The sequence below is a fragment of the Lepidothrix coronata genome, unplaced genomic scaffold, assembly GCF_001604755.1.
Source record: "Lepidothrix coronata isolate B3197 unplaced genomic scaffold, Lepidothrix_coronata-1.0 Scaffold95, whole genome shotgun sequence".
Classification (NCBI taxonomy): Eukaryota; Metazoa; Chordata; class Aves; order Passeriformes; family Pipridae; genus Lepidothrix; species Lepidothrix coronata.
In genome coordinates this window covers 1,695,153-1,722,312 of record NW_016690275.1, presented here as the reverse complement: position 1 = coordinate 1,722,312, position 27,160 = coordinate 1,695,153, and the positions used below count along the sequence as shown (strand labels likewise).

At 39.7% G+C, this 27,160-nt stretch overlaps 1 protein-coding gene across 1 annotated transcript in view; it reads left to right on the top strand.

Annotated features, from left to right (window-relative positions):
- The first annotated feature begins 2,115 nt into the window (after positions 1–2,115).
- The window catches only part of HMGA2 (high mobility group AT-hook 2), a 106,977-nt gene continuing 81,932 nt past the window's right edge, over positions 2,116–27,160 (top strand). Inside the window, exons 1-3 of the mRNA XM_017822211.1 lie at positions 2,116–2,973; positions 5,650–5,736; positions 13,254–13,304. Coding sequence (XP_017677700.1) covers positions 2,863–2,973; positions 5,650–5,736; positions 13,254–13,304 — 249 coding nt within the window. The 5' untranslated portion in view covers positions 2,116–2,862. The remainder of the gene's footprint in view (positions 2,974–5,649; positions 5,737–13,253; positions 13,305–27,160) is intronic.

The following is a 27,160-nucleotide window of genomic DNA, read 5'->3' as shown; positions in this document are numbered from 1 at the left end:
GAAAAGAACCTGGGATAAAACCAAGAGCTGTTTCTGGCTCCTCAGCTTCTACCAGCCAGTTGAGGAAGCCGGGCTTTCTGGGTTCTGGATATCACGTTGTTTACCTCTGTTAAAATACTCAGAATATACATGATGTAAACCCGAGTTTTTTTATTAGTCTAGACAGCTTTCTATCTCCTGAGCTGCCATCAGGACTATCACATTGGTCTAATCTAAGGACTTTTGGTTAAGAAGGTAATCAGGACAATTTCAAATAAATGAAAGACCCATCGTGGTTTAGATCTTGGGTACTAATTCTTATGATGGTGCATCTGCTGGCAGATTGTAGAAAGACCCAAACTCTTGTGCTGGGAATAGTGCAAGCGTCAAGACCTTTTTTGTCTGGAGCAGCTTTCAAACAGTGAGTTTAGGAACACTGCTTCCATATGAAGATTATTTGTTTATAACTGTATGTAAAAAATCTTTGGACTACAGTATAGTTACTAAAACTACTGAAAGGAAGACTAGTAGAAGTATTAATAGCCCATATAGAATGACTGTGAGGAGATGGCCATTTTGGAGCTACAGACTTTTACCAATTTCATGTACCAATTTCAGAGAAATGGATACATGAATATGCTTTAAAGAGATTAATGGATGTTATAGAAGTTATGTGCTGCTACACTTTAAACTATAGATTTCACAGCCTCCGCTTGGAATCCTGATCTCATACAGCAGCTTATCATTTGATATCCAGAATAGATGTAGGGCCCTGTGGATTGCTTCATGGTGTGATGATAACTGAGTATTGTACGAAGTGTAGTTGGGACTACAAGACTTTTTTTATAGCTATTACATTGAACAGGTGGACTGTGTCTATCTTCCATAGCTGGTTGCTTTTGGGGATGGGAGGGAAGCAGGCTTTGGGAGCCTTATGATTGGATTAAGAACACTTTGGGAATATTTTCAGCCTTAAGAAGTATTCTAGGATTACTCTTTCTTTAGCCCATCTGTCTGTAGTGTACTTTTTCTATTCCTCAGAAAACAGCTGTTTCCTCAGCGCAGCCCTTGCTGGTCAATGACTGCGTATGTTTTACTGTAATAACTTTTTGCCTGAGTATGTTATTTATCTATAGACTTAAGAATTTATAAGGTATCAAGACAACTGGCTGTATTTCCATAGCCAGTACAAGGAGCGTTGCAGCAGTATCTCTGCCCTCTTCAGTATTATATACGATAATGCAACTTTTTATTTCCTTCTGAGGACTCTCCTGTGCTCGTCCACCTCTGAGTAGGGGAGGAAGGATGCGATCTGACCTTGAGGGATGTATGGGACTGGAGGAAATGCCCAAGGTGCCCATGAAGCCCAGGTCCGACCGTTTTCTTTGGGGGACGCACAGACAGCGTGGTCCTCCCTGGCCTTTGTGGCCGTCTGCTTATGCCACAGAGAAGGGGCGCCTACGCATGGCTTGCACGGGAGAGGACCTAACACCGGCTGCTGGACACCCTGCTTACCGCGTCTGTGAAGAGGTACCGCCTGCAGCCCCGCCGTGCTTATGGGAAAAACTACTTATGGGGCAGGGCACTCCGCAAGAGGTCATTCCCCGTTCCGTCACCCTCCCGACAGGACAGGTTCGACCCGCTGTCGGGTTACACCGCCCACATCTTACCCCGGCGCGGCCGTCTCGGGAGGCGCCGAGCCTGTGCCGCAATAGCAGCGCCTTCCTGGCAGCCGCCCCGGCGGGAGGGGGCCCCGCTGCCCGGGGCCGAGCCCGGCGGGCCCGTCCCCGGCGCGGCCGCCTTTGTTCCGCAGGGCCCCACGTGCAGCGGCGGCCGCGGTGTGTGCGGTGTGTGCGGTGTGTGCGGAGCGGCAGAACCCCCCCGCGCCGAGACCCCGGGCTGGCCCTTTAAACCTGCCGTGGCGGCGCGGCCAGGCCGGTGCGGGACACGTGAGGCGGCGGCGCGTTCTGCCGCCGCTGCCCCGGCTGCCGTGCTGCTCGTGTTTTATCTGGCCGGCCGCCAGGCCCCCATCGCCGGGTTTTCGCTCTGCCTCCTCTTTTTTTTTTTTTTTTTTTTTTTTTTTTTTTTTTTTTTTTTTTTTTTTTTTTTTTTTTCCGCACAGCCCCCTCCTGGTTTTTCCACCCACGGGTAAAAGTGGCTTTTCTTTTCCTCCTTTTTTTTTTTCTTTTAACCCTCATCCTAGTTTAGTCCGTGGGCAGGACTCGCATAATAATATTTCCAGTCTCAGCAACTCGCATCACAGACACGAACTCAGGACCGCCCCCCCCCTTTTTTTTCCTCCCAATCTCCCAAATCGTTTTATTATTATTTTTTAAGTGATCGCTCCTTTTGCGCGCTGCTCCTGCTGCTGCCGAAATCCCCATCTTCCCAGGGTGCATGCTTTTGGCAAGATTGTGCAGTGTTCTCAGTCCATTTTCAGTGTGTCTTATCTTAATTTGTCCTGATCCGATCTAAGCGCGATAGCCACCACTTGCTTTCAATTTGTAGGATTTTTCCCCCCTTCTTGGTTTGCTCCCGACTACCCTCGGAGTATTTCCCTCTCTCCTATTTCCAGGGTTGCAACTTACTCTGCTTTTTCTCCTTTTTTTTTTCCTCCCCTCTTTTGAATTGCTTCATGTTACTAATCATTCCTAAATTGTAAGAGAGATTAATTCCCCCTCCTCTTCCACCACCACCAGCACCACTACCACCATCACCTCCTCCTCCTCCTCCTTCTCCCCTTCTCTTCTCCTTTTTGGCAGCACCAGGACGTCCGGTGTGGTGGTGGCAGCGAGCAGCAAAAGCAGCAAGAGCTCGTTTTGATTCCTCCCCTTCCAAGGTGCTTTGGAGAGACTGGTTTCAGGCTGAGCAGCAGAAATCACGATGAGTGCACAAGGTGAGGGACCCGGTCAGCCTTCCACTGCTGCCCAGGATCAACCTGCAACCGCAGAGCTTCAGAAGAGAGGACGAGGCAGACCCAGGAAACAAACAGAAGTCAGTATCGTATAAAAACGTAGAGACGTAGATCTGTAGTGTTGTAGGCATGTACATGTACGTATTGTGCTGCAAATGAAGCAGTCCTGGCGACGGGGTGGGGGGCTTTGTTGTGTGCTGCTTCCCGGCGAGGTGGTGCAGAGGCGTAGCGAGGGGCTCCGCCGGGCGCTCTGGCGGGGAGACCCTGGGGCCCGAAGCGGCGAGGCGCTGCCTGCTCGTGGCTGAGCCTCGGAGCCTCCTCGGGACTTTCACTATTGTGCAGGGAGCGAGCTGGGGCTTTTCAATGTAAATGGGGAACATGGAGCAGCGCGGCTCCGACCAACCAGCGTTCGCTGGGTCATTTCGAGCTGATTTTGAAATTGCGAAAGCGAGGAGCAAGGAACGGGGCTCTCCTGTCCCTTCTCTCTCAGCCCTCGCAATAGCTCAGTCCGTGCGTGTGTGTGCGTGCATGTGCGTGTGTCGGGTCCCACCGGGCGCTGCTGCCGCCTCCGATCTTGACCAGCCCAGCCCCTGACTGCCCCTAGATCCTGGGGCTGGGGGGAGAGGAGGGTGTCTAGAAAGTCGCATAGGTTTTTTCGCCTCCCCCCCCGCCCCCCGGCTTTCCCCCCTTCCTCATCTCCCTCCCTCGCCCCGTCATCGTATGCAGAGGTGCCCCCGTTGTCGATGGAGGTGGGGGAAGTAGCCGGAGGAGGCTTGCCCTGCTTTTGCAACACCTTTTGCCTTTGCTTCGGCGCTTTTGCAGACAGGTCGAGGCGACGGGAACGCTTGTCGGGTGTCTGGGTGAGGGAGCTCCTTCGCACCCGCACCTACAGCCTCCTCCCGGGCCCCGAAAGGGACGCGCTGGGTTTCTCTTTTTGACTTGCAAGACCTGAATCCAGGCTAAGGTTGCTAGAACCGTGCATTATTCCCAGACCCCTCTCCCCCCCACCACCTTCCCTTCCTTTCCCGAAGTACCATTGTCGCATCGTTTGGAGCTGCCGGGCCGCGCTCAGCCCCCGCCGCGGGGTGAGGGGCCCGGCGAGAGCCTCCGCGCTCTGCAGCCCCTCCGGCGCCGCCGCCGAAGGGGGATTTTGCCTGCGGATGCAACCAATTAATTCCCGCAGCTCGGCGGGAGCAGCGCGAAGCCGCCCGCAGCCTTTTCCCTGCCTCTCTCGGAAGTCACGATTGAGGAGTAGGGCTGTCCACGGAGCTCATTTTAAAGCGAGCTTCCGCGGGCTTTAAACATGTTTACTCCCATTCATTTGGCATCAGCCCCACTGCCACGAGAACCTTCGAGGAGCTTTAAGCACGGAGGGAGCTGAGGAGCAGAGCCGGTAGCCGGGGGAAACCGTCTGCATTACTTCCCCCCACCCCCCATCCCCCGCTCCGGTATGGTCCTTTAAATTGCACAGAAAGTACTATTTGGAAAGCCATAAAAGCGGAGACCCCAGTTTTCTCGCTCTGCCGTCGGTGACACTCCACCGAACCGGCTGCGGGCTCTGTCCCCCTTCCCGCTTCACCCTCTGGCTGCCCTCGCCCAGCCTCGGCAGCCGGCACCCTCCGGCCCCGCAGACTTGCGCCAGGGGTCCGTTTTTTTTTCTTTTTTTTTTTTTTTTCCCGTATTCTTTATTTTATTTTTTTTTCTCCTGTAGCATTTGAATGTATGGAAGTGAAAGAAAAGCGCGTCTCCTTCAACGTGCTCAGCCCAGATGTGCAGTGCTTGCGAGGCTCACCACTGAGCTGGAGCACTTGGGGAGTCCTCTCACCAGCCTCCTCTTAATCTACCTGGGAATTATAAAAGCTGAAGGGGTTTAAACTGGTTTAAGTTAGCAAACTGCATTTAATTACTTTTACCACATCCTGTAACCTGAATGAAATGTATAATATTTAAGACTGGAAGAGTTTTATAGTGTTTATGATTCGCTGAATAAATATTTGGAATCCGAACTCTTAGTAATTCATACCCAGTTTTAAGAACTGGATATTTACTGTCGGGCAAAGGAACTAGTTAAGAAAATAGCTAAAATAATCAGTGTTCCTGTCAACTCATCTTAGAGTTGGGGTTTTGTTTCAGATTTTTCTTTGGTTGAGTTTTTCTGGCTTACTAGTTTCATATTTGAAGAAACTTTTACATTTGCATTTTAATACAAATGAATTATTTTTAGAATAGGTGCGAATATAATGCCGACTTCAGAACAACAGAAAAAAAATCCCCCCTCCCCAGTATTTGTGGCCTTGAGGGAGAAATAGTCTCAGCTTACTTTACAGTAATCCGGTATTTAACTTTTTTCCCAAAGAAAGTTTGTGCTACAAGCTACATGTTATAATTTTATCTTGCTATAATGAAATGCAATTGCAATTAAATGGGTAACTGTATTATTTGGTGAATAACCATTCTTATATGAGGGAAATCATAGCTATCTTTAAAAAATGTGTTTCCTCTTATAACTTACGTTAGAATATACAAACTTTTCAAAGTTTTTTAATGTGATTATAAGGGAAGTTAAACTGTTTTATTGTGCAAAAGTGGTTTTTTTTTTACGTGGAGTTGTTTAATTTTTCATGTTGCATTTTTAATATTATGTTATTTATACTATTAATTCATATGTTTTAAACAACTTCTGTTATAGTTTATCCTTCGGATCTTCTGGGTTAGTTGTTGCCTTTTGCCACAATAGCATGTTTTCTTGTGTTTAGGAACCAACTGGTGAACCATCTCCTAAAAGACCAAGAGGAAGACCCAAAGGAAGCAAAAATAAGAGTCCCTCTAAAGCAGCTCAGAAGGTGAGATTATTAAAGAGAAAGAGTTACTAATGCTGTTATTTCATCAGCTGGTAGGAAAAAATCCAATCATTTAGGCTGTGAACTGTGAGGTTGGAACCCTTCTAATAATGGAAGCTACATAAAACATGAATTTTGCATTTTTAAAACTAGAATTGACATGAAGACCATAAGTACAGAACCTATAAGGGCATCTTGCTTTTTGAGTAGTGTACAGGTTAGTGAAATAACATAATGTATATGATGAGAAACCATTGAGATATCCTGTATCTAGTAAGGAAATCAATATTAAGGATATTATTTTCTTCATTAAAATTTTTGTAAGAGGAAGATTAATTTCTTGCCCACTTACAGTTGTTACTACTACAGACCAAATCTGTATATTAAAGCTGAGTGCTTTGTCAAACATAGGTTAATTAGAGGTAAACCCAATTATGTGTTGATGGAAATAAGTGCATATACTGAAATTTACAGCTTTAAAATGTGATGCTAAAGTAAACTGTGAGTTACAGTAAAAGCCTGCTATATCTTGTTTAGTAATCAGTTTCAAAGAGACTTTTACTGGAAGTGCTATCTATTAGTCTTCTGAACCACTACTTCTGCGTGATGATGGGAGTAAACTTTTATTCTGGTGGTTCTGAATGCATTTAGCTATAGTAGAAGCTCTCTGAAGTCACTGTATTTAGTGCATGGACTTTACATCACAAATACAGTGACTTAATTTTATTTGAATTGGGGAAAGCACAGCATTAAAAACCTATACTGTCAAGGCAAATAATACCACTCTCTAGGAAATATTTTAGGGAAGGCAAATAGTTGTATATAGTTGAAAACAAATATGGGAAATTTGTTTGTGTTGATAGTTATACAGCAGTTAGCACTAATTTACAGGTACTAAATTGGAAACAAAAGCTTACAAAATCTGGTAGTGAACTGTAGACCTTACTGGTATCAGTATCTTTTAAGGAGGTCTGTGACAAAACCTGTGTCAAAGGTATTTGTGTCCTCATCTAATTATGGTTCATTTGCCTATGGTACTGTCCAGAATTAAGTTTATAGTTTTCAGTGTTATAAATTACTATAGCAACTACTGATAAATATCTAATCATTAGGAGGTGACTATGGTTTCATGTCTGTTTTGTCTAAAATGTTTTCAACATTTGTGTGAATTTTCCAACTCTTTAAATTCAGATTTTTTAATTTTTTTTTTAGTTTCTGGGCTGGAAAAACCCCCAGTATATTCTATCAAGAAATTAACGAATTACTAAAAAATGCTTTACAGGTTAAGTATTTAAAATATGTCAAAGTCATTCTTCAAGGTAACGTGCTTAAAATGTTGGGTTTTTTTTCTTTATACTGTAAAAATGTTCCTCAGAGGTACTTTGAAATAGTTTAAATGTCACTCTTGAGAAGAGAGAGAGCATTTTTTTTTTATTAGTCTAGCAAATCCAAATGTGAGCTTTAGTATTTTGAATATTACTCCTAGGAGTGTTGGCTTTCTAGGAGAAATATTTGTAATAAGATTAGATTTTAAGTAATTCATAGAAATGTGTTTTAAAAAGAGTCTTCTAAAAGAAATATTAACATTGTTTCATTTACATGAGTAATTTGGAAATCACTATAAATGGAAAATAACTTAAAACATTCATATATGTGTAGGTTTATCAAGTCAAAAGTTTTCCAGATGATTTTGGTACATAGTTGTGTTTTCTTAATCTGATTTACAAACTGAGCAATTTCCTTATAACATTTTGATTTTCAGAATGCATCAAGTTACTGCTGTAATTAAAGCAAACCCTTTTGGGTGTTGCTAATGTAAAAAATTGACCAAAGACCACATCTTTTTTTTATAATAAAAAAAGTTTGAGGAGTATGTAATTACAAGTCTTACTGGTTTCTGGGTTTGTAGATAAAGTATATAAATGTTTGATAAATCCTCTAAAACATAAAACACTTATACAGCCTTACTGGAAGAAAGCGACTGGGATCCCATTTCAAATAAATATTTTAACTCTTTTTCCAAATTGATAATTGACCCTCTCTAAAATGGTTTGGCTTCTCACCAGGCATCTCAAAGTATCTTTTAATGTAATATTAATTCCAATAGTTTTTTTAACAGTAATATGCATGGGAATGTTTTGGCACTGTAAGAAAGTTTCATTTGGTGGTGATGGTATCACCTCTAAAAAGAGTGAGCTATATGTTTGATTTTGTGCTAAACATATTTACACATACATATGCATACATAAATTTATTAAGATTTTCTCCAGCCTGTCTCAACTCTGAGAAGGAGGACTGTCTATCTTAGCTTAAGCCCCTCTACATTTGAACCTGGGTGTACTATACACCAACTGGAATTTGCTGGAATTTCTAAAGAATAGTGTGTGTTTCAAAGGGAGCTCATTGAAATGCTTTAGAGTGTTCACAACATGTTAGATAAACGTTGACCAGGAGAACCCACCGAGCAGCCATAAGAAGGCACTCATGATTAATTGATTGGGTGTTCTCTTGCAAAGCATTACACATCACAATTAAAAATGTATTGCACATTGGCAGTGAGTTAAAAATACTCCAGAACTGGGGCTTTGTTTTGCTATACTTCAGAAAGGAAATACCCTTAAATCAGTTGATGGACAATTTACCCTGAAATCATGGTAATGTTGTGTATTTAAAATTTCTTGGTAGACAGGATTTTTCTGGGGTTTTTTGTTTTTGTTTTTTTTTTTAAGCTTTCAGAGCTTATGTTTGGTCTTAGTAAACTGGCCTTAGGGCATCTGAAAACAAAGTGCTTGGTAGGAAATTAGCAGTGTGAAACTTGACAATGCATACAGAATGTTGCAAAACTAACTTAACAGCTAATAATGTGGCAATTACTCTAATTTTAGGTAATATGCCTTTTTTTTTTAAGAATTGCATGTCACACATGCCTAACTTGTTATAAATTGGACACAGAAGGTAAGCTGCAGTTTTATGGAAGACCAAACCATTTCTCAATTGTTTAATTTTCACAAACAGAAGGAACAGAATGTGTTAGCAGATGAGAAGAGATAGATACAAAAAGATTCCTGATCACCTTGCACTTGAGTCCCCACTATTGGGTTGTTATTGCAGTCTACGTCTTTAAAGAAGTTATTCTGTTATTAATTTAAAATATTTGTAAAAAAATAGCAAAATGTGAAGTGGTTTTTTTTTTCCCCTAAAGCACAACTAGTTTTCCAGGAAGATGCTAGTGGGGATCTTCCTTTTTAATTTCCCGGGTGTTCTGTATTTGAGTTTTATGTATTATACTGAACTGGGTTCCCAGCCCATCACATTTCCCTTTCAAGGGCTTTTCTTTCTTTAGCTAGTGTAGTTTGGCTTGGCAAAAATACTGTATAGGCATAAATACTCTCCTACTTGGAAGCAGGAAACACATTTGTGAGGTTAAAAAAGAAGCGATAGATACCATGTTTTTGTCTTTCAAGAAATTGTCAAGGGATATCCCAGGAATATCTAATGGTAAGAGCTCTTTGGTAAAATTTACCTTCAGTTAAAATATGTTGAGTTTTGTTGTAGTTATTAATGTATTGAGATTCACTGAAAATACCTACAGAGTTTGATAGATCATCTTCTGAAAATGAGAACTTGTGATCTTGTGTGTGACTACACTTGCTACTGTCTCTACACATGGCCAGAGTTTGGTATGTAGAAGTGCATGTCCCTGGGTTAAGCAGCCCAAAGGTAAAAAAAGAAAACAAAAAAAACAACAAACAGAAAACCACCAAACCAGAGAAGTGCATGTGACCAGAACTGTGCCCTAAATTCATTCACAAAAATCTAGTTGGCTTCTCTGTGCTTCATTCATTTTCACCAAACTAATCATTACAGGTTTAGAGGGAAAACACGATCAGATTTATCAAGTGATTGTAGCATGGTTATTGCACTGAAAAAAGAAGAGATATCAAAATCAGGTATTCTGAGCAAGATGGTGAAAGCAAAAGACTCTTGCTTAAAGTGGATAAAACAGAACATGGAAAGTGTGATATTTTAGCGTTTAGCCAATACCTAAGGTTTTTTTAAGAGTATTTTTTTTTTACCGAATGACTGGGGTTTTTTTGAGAGGGACATGTTTCTGTGCAAGTCTTTTGACACGGTTTAACGGTGATCTTCCTCCCAAACTCTCGCTTATTTCACCTGACTTACAGCTCTGACACATTTTGTTTGAGATCCCAGCAGATCAGTTTGCAAAGTGGATAGAGTTCTTCAGATTTGGATTCTGTTGCACTTGAGGTCTTCCTTGACAATGGATAGATGCCCAAAAGAGCGCTTTATAGCCATTCAATTATTTATACTTGTCTTGTCTTGTTAATTGCTTTCAGTAGTACAGCCTCAGTTTCTGCCTGGGCACAGCACATTTTTGCAACAGGGAGGCAGAGATGATGGGCAGTCAAGTCCGAGGGTTGACTGGAGCTATCTGTAATCAGGGTTTGATAGACCTGTGGTACAGGGCGTAGGTGGATTGCAAATCTGCCTAGGAACTGTTAGCTCGCTTCCAGACAGCAGTAACTGGAATGGTAATCTTTCTCACCTGGGACAAATAAAAAACATTTCCCATATGGATCATGCTCTTAAAAGTGGATATAAAGAATAAATTTAATTCTGTTCCTAAAATGTGACATACCGAAATTGTTGTGTTCATATTATTGTTTATAAGAAATTTCATATTTTTTCATGGAATATGTTTTGTGTTTGATAACATACCCAACCCTTCTTTAAGTTTGGTGATTTCACGTCTTAGCTGTATGGAGCAAGGTCATGCCTCATAGTGTAGCACCAAATGTTAAAAAACCCCTGACTAAACACCACCTTTGAGTGGCCTGGCACTCTCTCTGGATTTACCCCTAGCTTCAGAGGCAACACTTAATGAAAGCAAAGAGCCAACAGACTGGTATGTTTCTAATGATGTAAATACCTGTGCAGAGGAATGGCAGTGTTTTGGCACTTATGTGTTCCTTCTCTTAATTGAAAATTATATGGAGAAACATGGTATTATTGATCTGATTTGCAGTAAAACATTTCTTCAAGTGCTTAAATTAAAAGACAGTCTTGTACTGTTGGAGAAAATGCGAACTAAAAACCAATCCAGAGGGAAAAAGTTAGAATATTTTCCTAAACTTCATGACTTTATCATTACCACTGTACTGGCACTACTCCTTTTGGTTGTTCCAGAAGTGTTTTGTCTTTCTCTTTTCTTGGAAAGGAGATACAAACATCCACTTTGGAGGTTCTTGTCATTCATTTTCTGCAGTTTAGTCTGTGAAAACCTTGCTTTTTGCTTACAGAATCGCTCTGTACCAAAACATCATCTCTGGCATGCCTGATGACTGTTTGCTCAGCTCACCTCTGGGAAAGATTTAATTTTGATAAAAACTATGGAAATATTTTTCTTCTAACATGAGGTAGAAGTGATATACAGCAGGAATTTAGTGCCTTTCAATTGAAAGGTCCCCAAGCACTTGACAAACTGATATCCAAACTAGCCAGGAGGAACACTAGCCAGTTCTGTCATGGACCTTCCTCAGTGGTAAAGCGCAGCACTGCTCATGGCAAGTGGCAACACTGTGTAACAGTTTATGGCAGGAAGCAAAGATTAGTTATTCAGAGAAATCTCTCATGTTCTGTTTGTAGAGACTAGATAACTAGATTGTGTGCTGTAGTTGAAGTTACAATTTGTGTCAGGTTTGTAGGAACTTTAATTGTGAGACAAAGTAGTTTTTGTTTCCAAAAAGTTAATTATTTTTTAATAATTTGGTTTTAATAGAGTTTTGGAAAAGGATCTTTCCTTCAGATGTGGTAATACACAGAAGAAAATAAATGGCATTAGTGCTTTGATCACGTCAGGTGTTGATTTGTTAAGAACAATTTTAACCAATATTTTTTTTTAAAATTTATGTCCACTGTTTCATGAAGTAAACATAGATGCAGGGGGCTAAAGCTTATCAAAACTAAATCACATCTTTTTTTTTGCATCCATCATGTTACAAGGTATAAAGAAATGAACACTTACAGGAAACAAAACTCTGAAATAGACAGCTACAGGATATAGTAAATGCACTTTAACAAGTATTCTCATAAGAGGGTTTCACCTTACATGTAACACTGGTATAAACGATTAAAGCTCAAGTTTACTCTTTTAACAAGTCTGAGTGATAATTTTGCCCTTTAGGAGTGTGAATTTTATTTTTCACAGCTTTCTTATTGGCAAGGTATTTATTTCAAAGTAATTGTGTTTAACTCACAGGGCAGTTTTTTTGTAGAGATTCCTCCACTAGTTCCTCAGCTCAGGTTCTCTTTTAGAGAGATCCAATTTACACAGCATTAGGTTACAGTATATGTTACAGAGATTGACCAGGAAGTGATTTATTTAATGGCACAGTTGATTTCTAAGGGCAAATCAAATACACAGTTAACTGGAGGAAAAGAAAAGCAATTCACGTGTACTAGAAGTCTTCATTCTTGGGGACTTCATATGTGGCAAATTCTGCCCTGACTAAAGGTAGTGGCAAAATCCTCATCACCCTCAGTGGAACAGGATTATTTACCTGATGGAGTGTATGGATGGGCATAGCTTATGTAGAGAAAATAACCTGAATTTTTCATTTTAAACTCTGTATGTATTTTAGTGTAGTGCATAAGTACTAGTATTAGTTGTAGTACTATTCACAATGTCACAATGTAAATTAATGGAAGAGTCTGTAAGAGGACTTTTTCTTTACGCTGAGTTCTAGGAACAAGCACAGGGCTTCCATAAATACAGCTGTCACTTTTGGGGACCCTTCCATGCCGTTTCCTTAAACCTGGAAAGGAAAGGTGTGTTTTGGACAGTAAAAGTTTCACTTACAGCTTAAGGATGTGCTTTTACCTGGAAAACTTCAAGTGAAAAGTAGAGAAGTTATTTCCCACTATGAACATAGACATATTCATGGTGATATTTTGTCTAATCCATTTCATACCTGAACATAATGAGACTAAAAAAGGAATGATAGCTGCCATAAACTGTTTTGACCAGGCTTGAAACAGGCAGTATTTTTAATTTAGTAACTTCAAGTACTTTTTGATAGCCTGTGAAAGACTAGATTTGATGCTTCTGGGGTTTCTCAGGTTTCCAGGCTGCCCTATGTCCCCATCCTCAGCCTGCACGTTCCATGGCTGGCCTAGGCTCAGGCACACCAGGCTCTACTGTGGGCACTGAGCAGCTGTGTGTGTGTGTGGCCACACTCCATGCCCTTCCACACGGTGTGGATTAGGGCTGGGGGCACCCTTGGGTGCTGGTGAGGCATCACCTGGCCACACTGGCTAAGAAATGTCAGTAAAACTGACACAATCACATTCTACCAGAAAACACATAGATTAGGCAGGAGGCCTAGTGCCACCCAAGAGATATAATTGTAGCTAATGTTACAGGAAAGGAATTCCTAGTTACTGAGGCTGTTAAGTAATGCTGAGGTATAAAATATGCTGTGTTTCTTTTCCCTTTACAGGGAGCAGAAGCCGCTGGTGAAAAGCGACCCAGAGGCCGACCCAGAAAATGGGTAAGTATTTCACTTCCAGATTTATTTGCGGTATTATAAACCATGTTATTAAGTCCATTCTTTTAGAGAACAATAATTTCTATTTCATTTGTAAAAAAAGAGCATCCATCTTCTGTGTCTGTTCTGGTGGATTGACTAAAGGGTTAAGAAAGCAGAGAAGTTAACCACAACTTCCTACCTTTAGACTCTAGTAGTTTGCTCAAGACACTTTACAATTAAATGTTTGCTGGGAGTGAATGTTTATGTGTCTCTTATCAGCATGAAAAGAGGCACAACTCTTCCTTCAAAAGAGAGTAACAATGAGATAACTTGTTCAGTAATTGAGTAACAAAGGTTAAAGGAGCACTATCAGACATCAGAAGGTGATAAGATTCAGATGTAGTGTGCACAAGATAATGTTTAAACCCAAAATGTCTTTGTCCTACCTTGCCTGGAAAAATGCATATATTCCTTAAATCCAGCAAGAAAGACTACAGATGAACAACAGGATACTTGCACTTAGAATTTATTTTTTCCATTCAGAGCTGTTTTCATGCCTCATATATTTGTAGTGACTGGTAATACATTTCATTAAAAGTTTCCACTTTCCCTGGCCCCATTTAGTCTGTAGATGTGTCTATCAGACACATGTGTTTTTATTCTTTGACCGTGTAAATATTTCAGTCTTGGATGCTTGAAATTCTGTGTTTTCACTGATGTTTACAGCTAATGAGGGTCTGCTTAGTGCAGCTCTCATCTCCATGTCTTTTACTTATGCATGAGCTTTCATAAGAAAAGTGATTGGGATGTCACTTGGAAAAGATGATTGGATATTAGAAGATATGAAGGTGTGGCTGTGTGCTCCATCACACATTAACATTTCTGATTTCCCTTTTCCAGTTCCCTTTCCCTTTAGCTGGTCAACATTCTTCTTTAAACTTCTTTTTCAAATCCACCCCCACCCTCTCAATTTTAATCCCTTATTTCACTCTGCATTCTCTTTCCTCTCTGCAGTCCTGTCATTTTCCCCTCATTTTGTTCAGTTCTTTTGCATAGCTTTTACAGAGCTGTAAAAGTATATGCTTGGAAGAGCTCAAACAACACCAGAAGGTACTGAAAACTACAGCTGAGGTACTCAATAGTATCAGCAGCTGAACACAGGAAAGTTGGCTTTAACAGTCACTTAAAGACCTAATAGTTCCATAGTGTTGTCCAGTGATAAAGTACCCCAGGATATTTCTTTGGAGAAAACAGACTACTGCATACTAGATGAGTTGCTTATACCTGTAGTTTTCGAGTCAGGCAGTTTTCAGGTATATGAAGAAGCTCACTGGCATTAGAAAAAATGATCGTGTATTGAAACATACCTGTGCTGGTGATCCTCTTGTAAGCAACTTGCAGAAGGCAAATGCCAAGTACAGTAAAACATGGATCAGTTCCTGTCTGCTTCCTCCCGTCTGGCTCAAACCTTGCACATGTGGATGCTGAGTGTTGCTTGCTTGATCTTCACCCTGGGTGCAATCCCAGGGAAAACAGACTCTAGTCTGTAAGAGTAAATAATTTATAACAGACAGGCCATCCCCACTGGATTAGGAATGTGTGACAGGTGAATAGGAATGGTTAAATGGTTTGGGGAAGAGGGAAAAGGCAGCAGTCTAAAGTGTTAAAAAGATTTTTCTCTTCCAAGCACTCATAGTCAGAAACTAAGGTGAGTTTTCAGTGAAAAGGGCTAAATATAGCGCTTGTAGCATCTTGTAGGCTAGAATGTTTCCCTTTTATGTTTGTATCTTCATGGGGAAGAAAGAATGGGCATTGTCAGTGGAGCATTCAGTATGGAATGGGCTGTTTGTCAGGTGAGGAATCTGATTTGCAGAAATGGGAATTACTAGTTATCTACTAGATATATGCATTACTTTACTGTGAGACCAATACTTACAACAGTTTTGTTCATTTTTTTTAAACTAATGCGTATTTTAAAACTGGGTATTACTTTGCTGTTGTGCCTGTTGAAAGTGTAGTCTTTTTATTTTCTTATTCCAACTATATGATTGCTTCTTGTGATTTTCGGAGATAATTCTCCTATCTGCAGCTTGCATTGAGATAATTCTACAGACCATGATAATCAAATATGCTTTTTCCCTCCTCTCTTTCTTCTCTCTTTCCAGTATAAATTAAGTTCATGGGTTCCTTCTCTGTGCATGACAGAATGGAGAGTGATGTTATATTTTCCTCCAAAGAGAAATGTGGTTAAATTATTATAAGCCACTATGGTGCCAGCTATAAGCAAAGTTTATATTTGAAATCAAAGGAGGATTCTGCCTGAAAGCAGATGGTACAGAATCATCCTTTCTGTTTAGACATCCAACATGTACTCTGAAAACATCACTTTTTATCACCCATACTTCAGTTGAATTAATGATTATATTCTTCTTAATCCAATTTATTTCTGTATCAAGCCTTAATGATGACAGTTCAGTATCAGCAAAAGTACGGAGTATGTAGGTGGTGTTTTTTTTTTTTTTATTGGAGAGGGCAGAATTCTACATGACAGGTATTTTCCTAAGTTTGTAACCCTTTTTTTGAGAGGCTAGAGGTTCTCTGTCATATGTTGTTCATCAAATTGTAAAGTATTATTTCTGCTATTTCCTTCAATATGCACATGCGGAGACATATGAGCTAACAGACCACTGTAGAATTCCGGTAGCTGGTCTTTCTGCTGGTTCAAATTAAGTATTTAATGTTTGTGACTCACAGTATATTTATTTATGTATTATTTTTTAGAAGAGAAGTGAATCTTTTTTGACTAGTATAAAACTGAGAAGGGGGAGGGAGAGCCCAAGTGAAGAGGGCAAGGATCCCAATTTATCGCAAGCATATGAGACATCAGATGATCTTTTTAATGCAATAATGTGTACTTTGCAAAGTTGTCAAAGGAAAGAAGACAGTAGAAAAGATAGTAAAGATCAACAAAATCTTCTGAAAATAAAATATTTAGCTACATAGAAAAGCCTTCTAAATGTGGAGAGCTAATTGAATAAAAGTCCTGAAGATAACAAGGTCAAGTAGGTGGGAAATGAACATATTTGGAAGAAACACAGTGCCTGCTGCTTTAAAACTGATCTTCACTGTAGGTTGCTGCACACGTGAAATGCACTGAAGGCTGTAAGTCCTATTACCTATTAACTCTCTTCATGGGGACCTTGGTACTCCTTAATTTTAGACGTTTTATTGCACTAATATATTCTGGGCTCTTTGGATGTATCTGCATTAGTGTGTTAGGTCAAGTCATGAGTGTGCTTTGGAAATGCATCTCCTAATTTTCCCCACTTACTGTATGCATTGTGTAGCAGTCCCAGAGCTTGTTGGCTGGACTACTTTCAAATGAAACAAAATTGGAGGATGTGCTGCAGAAGTGCAGTCTGGTAGACATTCAACCCATAGAACTAGGCTAGAGTGAAATAAAAACCTCTAGAAAGGTGCACAGTGTGGAACTTAGGTCCTCAGCACCAACCTTTTTATCTCCTGTGGTCCAAATTGTGGACTATAGCCTTTGATGGTTGAAAGAGGCTATGAAGCAATCTGGTTTTTATTAGCAGAATTATTTTATGTAGCACAGGCATAAAGTCAAATTCATAGCCTTGGAGATTCACATTCCCAAAAGTCAGTGAAGGGTTTGTCATTGACTTCATCACTGCCAGGTGTTTGCCACTGAGGTCTGATGCTGCTGCTTGTGAAATCAGCAACGGTTTTGCTCACGGCTTCACATAGCCCTTTGTAAAGTGCCATCAGAGTTTTTTTATTTTATTTATTTAATTTGTGTATGCCTGTAATTTCACTGAAAGCAAGGGGCTGAAGGTTTATGAGTAGATTGGGAGACTAAGTAATCAATTACTTTGCTGTTTGTTCCAAAGAACTACATCTAAAAGCTCTGGAAATCTCATAGGCTTCTAGTGCTCTCAGGCATCAGTTTAATGGAGAAACCTGAAACCTAGTTCTGAAGTTGATGCTTAAAAGAGTATTTGTTTTTAATTTGCAGTGTTGGTGTTATGTCTTTAGGTAGAATTTTTGGGCATTTCCGCATTGTTTAAACTGAGCCACAGGCTCTCTGCATGGCATAGCACAATTGCTCCAACCCTCCAAGGAACAGTTCAGAGTTTTTATAGCCTTGAGCAGGACTTGGGTGAGGAGAAGAGATGGCTGATGCCATGCCATGTAGCTGTTTTAAAGGATGGATAGATGAAGATATAGGATCTGCATGATTGTGACAGCAGAAGATAGTGACTTTCTTGACCAGTGATATGCAGGATGTGTGTGAAGTATCCGCTTGTGCATCTCATCACTGATGCCTAAATAACAACTGTGACTTGATCAGAAAATTTCTCTCTCTTTCAGTAATTTTATTTTCTGGCAGATAGTATATATAGCACATTTCAGGTTGGTAGAAGATGAAATATAATCAGAAATTAACTTAATTTTCTTAAGCAGAGGCTTAATCTGATCCAGTCACAATCATCTAGACAAGCTGAGAGCCTAGAGAAGAGAAGCCTTTGAGCAGACCTTAGAGCAGCCTTCAGTACCTAAAGGGGGCTACAAAAGAGCTGGAGATAGACTTTTTACAAGGGCCTGTAGCAATAGGTCAAGGGGGAATGCCTTTCAACTGGAAGAGGGTGGGTTTATGTTAGGTATTAGGAAGAAATTCTTTACTGTGGGGGTTGTGAAACACTGGAACAGGTTCCTCAGAGAAGCTGTGGATGCCTCATCCCTGAGAGTGTTCAAGGCCAAACTGGATGGGGCTCTGAGCAATCTAGTCTGGTCAAGGGTGTCCATGACCATGGCAGGGGTGTTGGAACTAGATGATCTTACAGGTCTCTTCCAACCCAAACCATTCTATGATTATAGTAATTTTTGAAGCTTTCTTTTTCAATGAGGGCAGAATTTCACTTTATACAGAATGTCAGTTTAAGCAGTGCCAAACCACATTTAAAAAATCATTACAAAAATGCTTTTTTATAATAAATTTTTCTTCGGGTTATTTCCCAGTGCAATTTTGACATAGATGAGACATCAAACTTTAAACATGGAATTGGCAAGATGTTTCTATGCCAGCAGTTCCAAAAGGCCTGTGGCAGGGCAAGGACTTCTAATACTCATTAACTTGTAAGATTTTGAAAATTTCTGAATTTTGAAGAAATATGTATCAAGAGAAGCCTGTTGCCTCAGAGAATTGATCAATGTTTTGACGATATTTCTTGACCATATTGAGCCTTTGCATACCAAAGTCAACTTTCTAAGTCAAGTTTATGTCTGGTAGTGGCATACTCTGTGATGTGAAGCCATTTAACTAATTTTTCTTATTTCTCATGCAGTGCAGTCATTTTTGTCTTATATGAAGTCATGGTCTAGGAGGTGCTTGAAGTCATGCAGGCTTCTTCACTAGGTGGTAGAGAGGGAGAAGGATGTTCTGAGATGATAGTTCATCCTGCCCTAAAGAAGGCTTTGTTATAATTGTAGTGAATTCTCATCTGGAGATAGCAATCTTTTGACATTATGGAAGACAACCTAGAAAATGAAATGGCACATATATGATTTCTAGATAGCAAAACCTGTCTAGAGAGATTCCCCCCTTTGATGTGGTGCTTAGCCATGCATCCCTAAGCTAGGATAGAGATTCTATTGTTATGAGAACATGTTTTTGTTTAAATTAGTTACTACCTGGTCAATTTGGAGCAAACCATGATTGAGGTAAAACTGAAGTCACATGTATTGGATGATGAATGAAAAAGTTACTATTTATGTAATTATAGAAATTATAATTGTAATTATAGAAGATAGTACAAATAAAAGTTCGGTTTCTTGTATAGGGAAGAATAACGTCGCTTTGAGTTACTTTGAGTCTTTACAAATTTTGACCACAATATAAGAGGTGTTACTGCTTCGTTTGAAGCATGTCATAAAAATTTGCATATGTTGCTGTTAATTTAATCTTCTAAATTGTCTTAGCTCCTTTGTGAAGATCATAGATGCTATTTTGTAACTTGGTAATATAAAATACCTTCTTTCTTGAACATGTTTTACATCTGTGTGGGCAAGAAAATCACCTGAGAGGGTTTGTTGTTTCAGTTGTCTAAAGAGCCTGAAGGGGCTTTTATAATTATGAAAAACAGACTATTGACCTCTCTCCTTTAAAATTCCTAAACTTAAGAAGTGGATGAAGGACATGAATTGAAAGCCTTAAAAGCTTTATACCTATAAATTTACTTTCCAGTTGAGATGATCTGTAAAAGAAATCATCTCTCAAAACCTGAAAATTTTGACAAAAGCATTGGTTGTTGAACTTTTCTCCTATGACTAACAGATGCTCTTTTTTTTGCCATTTTTTGTTTGCTTTTGTGGTTTTTTTTCTATTCACCATTCTAGGAAAGGAAAAAAAAAATCTTACATGCTTGCACCAAATGCATTAAAAAGGTCACTAAAAATATGTTCTGTCTCACCAGTGTTCAGAGAGGTATGTGTCTTCATTTCTTTAGAAGCTTGTCTAAAGAAATAGTGTCCTTCCTTGGAATTTCAGAGTCCTGTTCCTTGTTGGTATAAATAGATGTGGCACCATTTATTTGAAGGAGACTACAACAGAAAATTTAGCCATGATATTTCTTTTCTAAAACGCGTTTATACTACCAAAAGGATATTTCACTCATTCTCTAGTTCAATTCCACTTCAGTTAACGTATATTAAAAGATACCAGTTTAACTAAAAAATATTTTTACTTCAGCTGACATTTCAGACTCCTTAAAGGAAAATATTTTATTCTGTTTGAGGTCCAGAGAGGAAATTTTAGCAGGCAAAAAATGCAGAAAGCATTTCACTAGCATCTCTAGTGAAAGGCAAACTGAAATTCTGAGCTATTTCCTTTTTATGATCTCAGATAACAGATGTTCAAGGACTCTAAAAATTAGTTTTCTGTTTGGCTATATACTTTGACTTTATAAGCCTCATTGCCCATTTTATATAGGAGGAAACTGAGCACTGAGGCTGTTCACAGCAACATCAGGAAGCTTTCTTGCACCTGTGATTTTTGAATTCTTAGGGTTTTTTTCACTAGTAGTTATTGGCAATTGTGCATCTGAATACCTGACAGAGAAAACATACCAGGTTATGAAAAGTACAGGCACTCATTCTTGCTCCTACAATTCCATTTGCGCTATTGAAAATGCTATGAATGCAAAAAGAGAAGCTGGGCCCCACCTCCATTGAAAGTGTACTCCACAAGGTTAATTGCCTTGCCCAAGGAAATCTCTGGGAGAGCCAGGAATAGAACTCAGATTTCCTGGCAGCCTGCCCTATGCCTTCAGCTCAAGGCCATCCTCCTCCAGTAAAGCTTGCTTGAGAACAGGTTGGATGAGGGAGGGAGGGAAACACACTTTTCAATCCTATATCTTAAACCCATATATGCTTTTTTTACCTGTTTCTGTAAACTCAGGTGTGAGTATTTTGGTATCTCTAGCATAAGTCCAGCTGGTGGGCAGTGAGGGGTAGGAGTAAGCTATTTAATATCCTTCCTGGAGATATTTGAAAGATGTGTAGATGTGATGCTTTAAGGACATGGTTTAGTGGTTGACTTGGCAGTGCTGGATTAATGGTTGGACCCGATGATCTTAGAGGTCTTTTCCAACCTAAACAATTCTGTGATTGTATGATTCTGTATACAGGATAGAGTGAAGAGATTTAGGACCATGAGGGTTTTGAACCAATCCCAAATATAAACCTGAAAGGTATTTGATGCATATTGATGGTATTCTCTCTTCTTTGTACCTTGATTACACAGAATTCCAATACCAATCAAATTATAAACGTAGGTGCTTGGTTCCTTGAATATTTTAAATATGGTTACTTTTCTATTCTGCATTAGCTGACCTGAGCTATAGTTGTGGGACAGGGCCATTCCGAGTCACCTCATCCAGAGATGGTGTTTCTGTTCCCTGTGCTCTTAAAATGTAGTGCTGCAGAGGGAATGAAAACCTGTGATTTAACATGTAATACAGGACAGAAGATTCAGAGTCAAGACTACTAGGTTTCCTTATAATGTCTGATGAATTGTGCATCTTATTTAATACAATTTAATTTAATTCTGCGTTATACTGCAGGCCCCTGTAGTGCAGTAGATTACAGGAAAATATCACATTTTTGTCCCTGTGTGGGTGAATTTACTCTCATCGATTAAGAGTTACCATAATAATTAGAGGGGTAATACTTTTGGCTTCGTTCTGCATTCTTTACAGACCCAAACAGGTGATGTGGATACCAGAGGAATGCACAGTTGATCCTCTCTTAGAAGGGTTGGGGGGAGGCTAGTACTGTGATAATTAATATTTGGAGAGTACTTTCAGGTGTTTGAATGAAAGTAATTATATGCTTTAAGTGCAAGTATTGTTATTTCTTCTTCCTTAATCCTAGGACTAAGCCTCACTTCAAATTACAGTTCAGTATTACATTTTAGGTATGAGGCTAGATTCTCAGCAAGAAAGTGGGCTTCATTCAGTAAATAGCTGCAAAATATCCTCACCAGGAGTTGTCTTCTAATTCTATAGCACACAACATTGAGTGAGGAAAAAAACCTTTTTTTTTGGCTGTGCTGTTTTGAATTTCTTTTCTGCTAGTTCCAGTTTAAAATACAAATGAAGCATAGTTTACAATAGCATTTACAAGTATACCTGTTCTTCTGTCCCAAGGCCTATGTGAGATATTCATCAGACTGCAAAAGAAAACCAAAATAAAATAGAGGGACAAGACCCTAATATTTGAAAATTGTGACTTCATAAGCTGCATTGCTTAAATAGTCAGATTGGGATATGCAGTTTAATGGTTTAAAGCTGCAGTAGTGACAAGATCTTTTCAGATCCAAGAGAATCCAGATATTTTCAGTCTTGGGGGAACCCTGCAACTGAAACCAGGACAGCCTGGGAAGATGACAGGTTGAATGATAAAGCCTATGTTGAGAAGTAAGTAATTGTGGAGTAGAGGCTGATAATGCTGATATCACTGTTTGTTTTGCATTCTTTTACTGCTCACTGTTCAGAATGGTTCTGGTTGCACAGAAGATGCTAATCAGCCTTGCTGTTACTGGAGGCTGTTGGTGGGATATGATTTCCTTCTTCGACTTCTTCTCGGTTGTTTTGATGCTGCAGTGATTTCATTTTAAAAAGGAAATCTTGCTGCCCCACAAGGGCAGCCACTGACCAACCTGTGCTGACAGGAGGAGAAGGTGGGTTTTTTTCCCAGACACATACATCTCTGGATTTCATCCCTTTTCTTTCATAGCCTGACATTGTGGGAAATCCATTACACCCAAGTTACAGCCTGCCTCAGTAGGATTTTAGGAGCCTGTCATGGAAGAGGATGCATGATATAATCTCATGGGACAAAACTCATTCTTACTTAGTTTTTATACAATCAGTGCTTGACATAGGTGCCTTATAAGGACTGTAGAGAAGGATCCATTCCCTTAGATTATGTGCTTCCTCCTCTCTACCAGGTGGTCCACTGAGTTTACATGGAATTAACACATCCACCCTTCCACTCTGTCTATGGGGAAACAGAAATGTGTCACTTCCTCTCATGCTACTCGGGACCAATTTGCTTAGCCCTATCATAAGGATGGACACTTTGTGGAGGAGGACTGTAAGTCCATCTTTAGTATAATAGGATAATAGGTGAAGCACTGAGAGACCATAGATGCTACTCAGCTGGGGCTGAACCTGTGTGCCGAGAGAAGTGATGTGCCATGAGCTGGTTTGGGTTGACAACTCTTTAGACCCAGGGCTTCTAGTCAACAGTGCAGTTAAAAGTAGTGGAACCACATGGGAGATAAAGAAAACAAGAGGAAACCTGTGCATGTAAAGATCTGAGATGACATCTCCAGGGCTGCTTTTTGTGTGATTTAAAATGCAGACACTGGAGAAGATAGCCTGGAACTCACTTCTGTCTCAATTTGAAAACTGACCTTAACTAGTGCTCAAAAGATACCACTTTTTTTCTTGTTTTTATTTTGGAGCTGCTTTTCTGCATTGCGTTTCAGCTTCAAGAGAAGGGCTGGAGAATGCTTCTCATCCAGGAAGACTCAGGAGTTTGTGATTAGGACACTTGTATAGGAGGTGTGGATTTAAATCTTCATCATGTTTACTAATAGACATTAGTGAGCAGTCCTGCTCAGAGATGCTTATGGCCAGGTTGCACATGAACGCTATGAACGGTGCTGTGCTCTGTCCTGGCCTTATGTAGCTCTGAAGGTTTCTCCAGGGATGGAGCTAGATTTTGGGTGGCTGTCAATTGAAACTTGAAATGCAATTACATTTTAGTGAGAAGGTAAGGCTTTCTACCTGAGACTAATACTTTTGAGCATGTTCAGCTAATTAAACTTCAGTTTGCAGAGGGCTTGCAGGTTAAGTAAGAAAATACTAGGCAACTGAGAAACATCCAGAGATAGACAGTTACAGGGAATAGATGGATCAAAGCTTGTGCTAGTGAAATCTCCACACACATAAGACGTTATTTGTGTGTTTTATAGCATGGATGCTAGGATTTTGTTGGCAACAGCTTGCTGCAATCTATTTGCATGTGATTTTAATTCTTTCTTCTACCAGTTCAAATTGTACTCTCTGTTATTATTGCAAGTATTGTAGAGTTTTGGGGGGTTTATTGGCAGTTGAGTTATATATCTGTATATTTGCTGTTTCCATAGCGGTTTCAGGAGATTAGTAATAAATATGTATGTCTTTATTCTGCTTTTTCTTTTTACTTCTTTAAACTCTCTATTTTCAGTTTGTTTTATTCAAGTCTGTCAATCCTGACAGCTGCTGAACCGTGGAACTGCAGGGTTAGACTTTGGTGTTACTTATGATCATTTAAATAATAGTACTGATAAATTAAATTTTTTGTAATGTACTACTTGTGTATCTGTATTAGTATCAGGGAATGGTGTCTGGTCTGCAGAAATGAGTTTGTTTTGATTGAAAGTGATTGGCCAATAGTGGCAGTCTCTGTTTTGGAGCTTCTAAGACTGTCAGTGAATTGGCACAATGTAGGGTTTTTACATCCTGTCTGTTCAGAGTAACTGCTGAGATCTTAAAAACAGACTGGTAGTCCCTGTATACCACAGAAATCATGTCTTTACCTAATATATTACCCTAATCCTTTTTGACTGTTATATCAATTATCTTAATAGAGAGCAATTGGAGCCTTTTCCAAGATGTAATACAAACACATATGTGAGCTTCACTGTTACAATCTTATCAAAGTTGCATTGTGTTAATGTGTTCTTGGGGTTTCCTTAGTGTTCACACAGAACCCATTCAGGCTCTGGCTGCTCCTGCTGCATTGTTTCCTGTTAATGATACTAAACGCCTTGAGAAATCTGCTTGGGAACTCTCCTTCCACGTACAATTGTCTGTTTGGTTCTTGAAAAAAACAACTCACACAATTGACAAAGTATATACAGTACTTGGATCACAGTATTAAAAATGTAGAGGAAACAAGGCTTTCTCTGACGTGGCATGTGCTCTTTCATTCATTAACATTCATTAACATTCATAAGCTATTCAGAGAAGTCAGAGGTGTATGCAGTTTTCAAGGTACTTCTGCGAACTTCCCATTCAGGTCAGGAATAACCATCCAAGCAATTGTTTTGTCAAGCTTTACAAGTAAGTGTGATCAAGATAGGTAGACAGACAAATGGTCTGCCGGTGACACATGACATTAGCGTGTCTGCTGCTTCGTTACATGCCCTATAAATTGTGCAAGTAGCCATGTTTGCACAAAACCAAGGTAGTTTGAGGAAGAAGATCTATACATGTTCAACAGAAACTTGATGGTGACTCTCACATAACAAGAATAGTATTTGAATCGATCTGTGAATATGATAAATTTGTTATTAATGTCAGTAAGTTTTGAGCAGTCACTGCAGGAGTAACAGGTGGAGTAGACTTGTACAGAGGTACAGAGAGAAGATTTTTATTGAAGCTTTTTTTATTCATAAAGGAAACTTGTATGCCATATAAACAGTAATTCTTCTTAAGAGTCGATTTTTTTTTTTAATCATTTCTGTGGACTGTTTGAAAAGTGGGATATGGACACCTCTGTACTGTAACCTTCAGCAAATTTTTCAAAGATACACAAAGATGTGGTTTTGGAAATTCCTGAATTATCTTGTTTTTTCCACGTGTATAACTTTCATTAAGGATATACTCAGTTGTGTTCATAGGTAGGCACATATAAATGGTGTATTACTACTGAAACAAATTCTTTTAAAGGTGAGTCCGTGTAAAGGAGTGACTCCACTGAAGTGAATCCAATAGCGAGGCTCCAACTTACTTGGTTGAAGTCAGGATTTTTGTCTCCAAGGACTTGTAAATGGTGATATATAAATTGGAAACCCTTTTTTAGTTATGCCGACAAAAAGCCACTGATTATGATTTTGAGTAAGGGAAAGAATTTGCCCTTTAATCTGCAGTATATCTTGAGGGAGAAGGTTTTGTACATTGTACTTTTTGTTTCAACTAGAACAAATTCCTTAGGTAAAGACAATATCCACTGCACAGAGAACAACAAAGAGAAATTATGTTATAACTGAAGTTCACACATGAGCATAGAAACGTTTCAAAATTATATCCTTAATAATAATTTTGCTCCAAGCAGAAAGCTACTTTATATCTTTCATTGCTCATTTCAGGAAGTAGAAGGTCTCAGAACCTCTGTAGGCAAACCAGAAGCCATTGGTTTCCAAGAAAGAGGTTGTTAATTCTGTTGTGCTGAATCACTAAGAAAGGTATTTAAGAGAGAAGTTAGAGTCATCATGATTTTTTGCATAATTATACATCATTGTAGTTTTCTTTGCATGATTAAAATTTTGAATAGTAATTAAGTAATGTCTCAGAGCAAGCTTTGTGCATTTCAAAGCTCTGCACACCTTCCTTCACATCCCCAAAAGCCATTATGTTGAGTGTAATCATAACTGGGAGGCAGAACTCTAGTGATTTATTTATCTTCCTGATTTTTGTTGGCTTGTTAGTTATCAGAAAAGTTTTTGGTGACCTTAAAACAAAAAAAAAAAAAAAAGGGGGGGGAGGAATTCCTTCCTTTCTTTGCACTTTTGTGATGTGAGCATTCCAGACACTTCTCACAAGTATAGAAGCAGGGGTGAACATAGCTGCTTCCGTTCTCTGTTTGTCTTCTCTGGGTCAATGTTTGAATACTTAGCTTACCTGCTCTCCTTATTCAGGGCTACATAAATGTCATGGATAAAAACTTTGAAAAAGTTCTCATTTTGAATAATTTGAACATGATAAGGCAGTTGAAAAATTGAAAAGGGCATTTATTTAATTTAAAAAGGAGTCTGACTGGATTTATTTGGGAGCTATCTAACAAAATAAACATCTAGTCCAAGACAAAGATGAGAAATTTCAGGTAATCTTTGAGAAAGTCTTACAGTAAAGAGTAGAAGACAGGCAAAAAGAATGAATAAAGAGCCTAAGACTCTGTAAGACTTGGAGCAGTGGGAAATATTCACTCCTAGGTTCTTGGACTGAATCTGATCTCACCAGCTGTCAGCTCAGTTGTGTCCCATGTGGTGGTATTAGGAGTTTTTTAGTGTAGGGTGAGTGCCTAAGTTATCCATCTCTTACTTTGCCATTCCACTGCTTCAGGTGGCTGCTGCCAGACTGGGAGAGAGAGGTTGCAGTGGTCAGTGAGCTCATGGGAAAGGTCTTCGCTCAGACCCCATCAGGCAAAGGCTTCAGCTGCAAGCTTATGCCTGTACTGCCACGCTGACCTTGCAGCTGGCCAGCCTCATTCGTGCCCTGTCACCTGCCAAAGGGAGAGAGTTCACC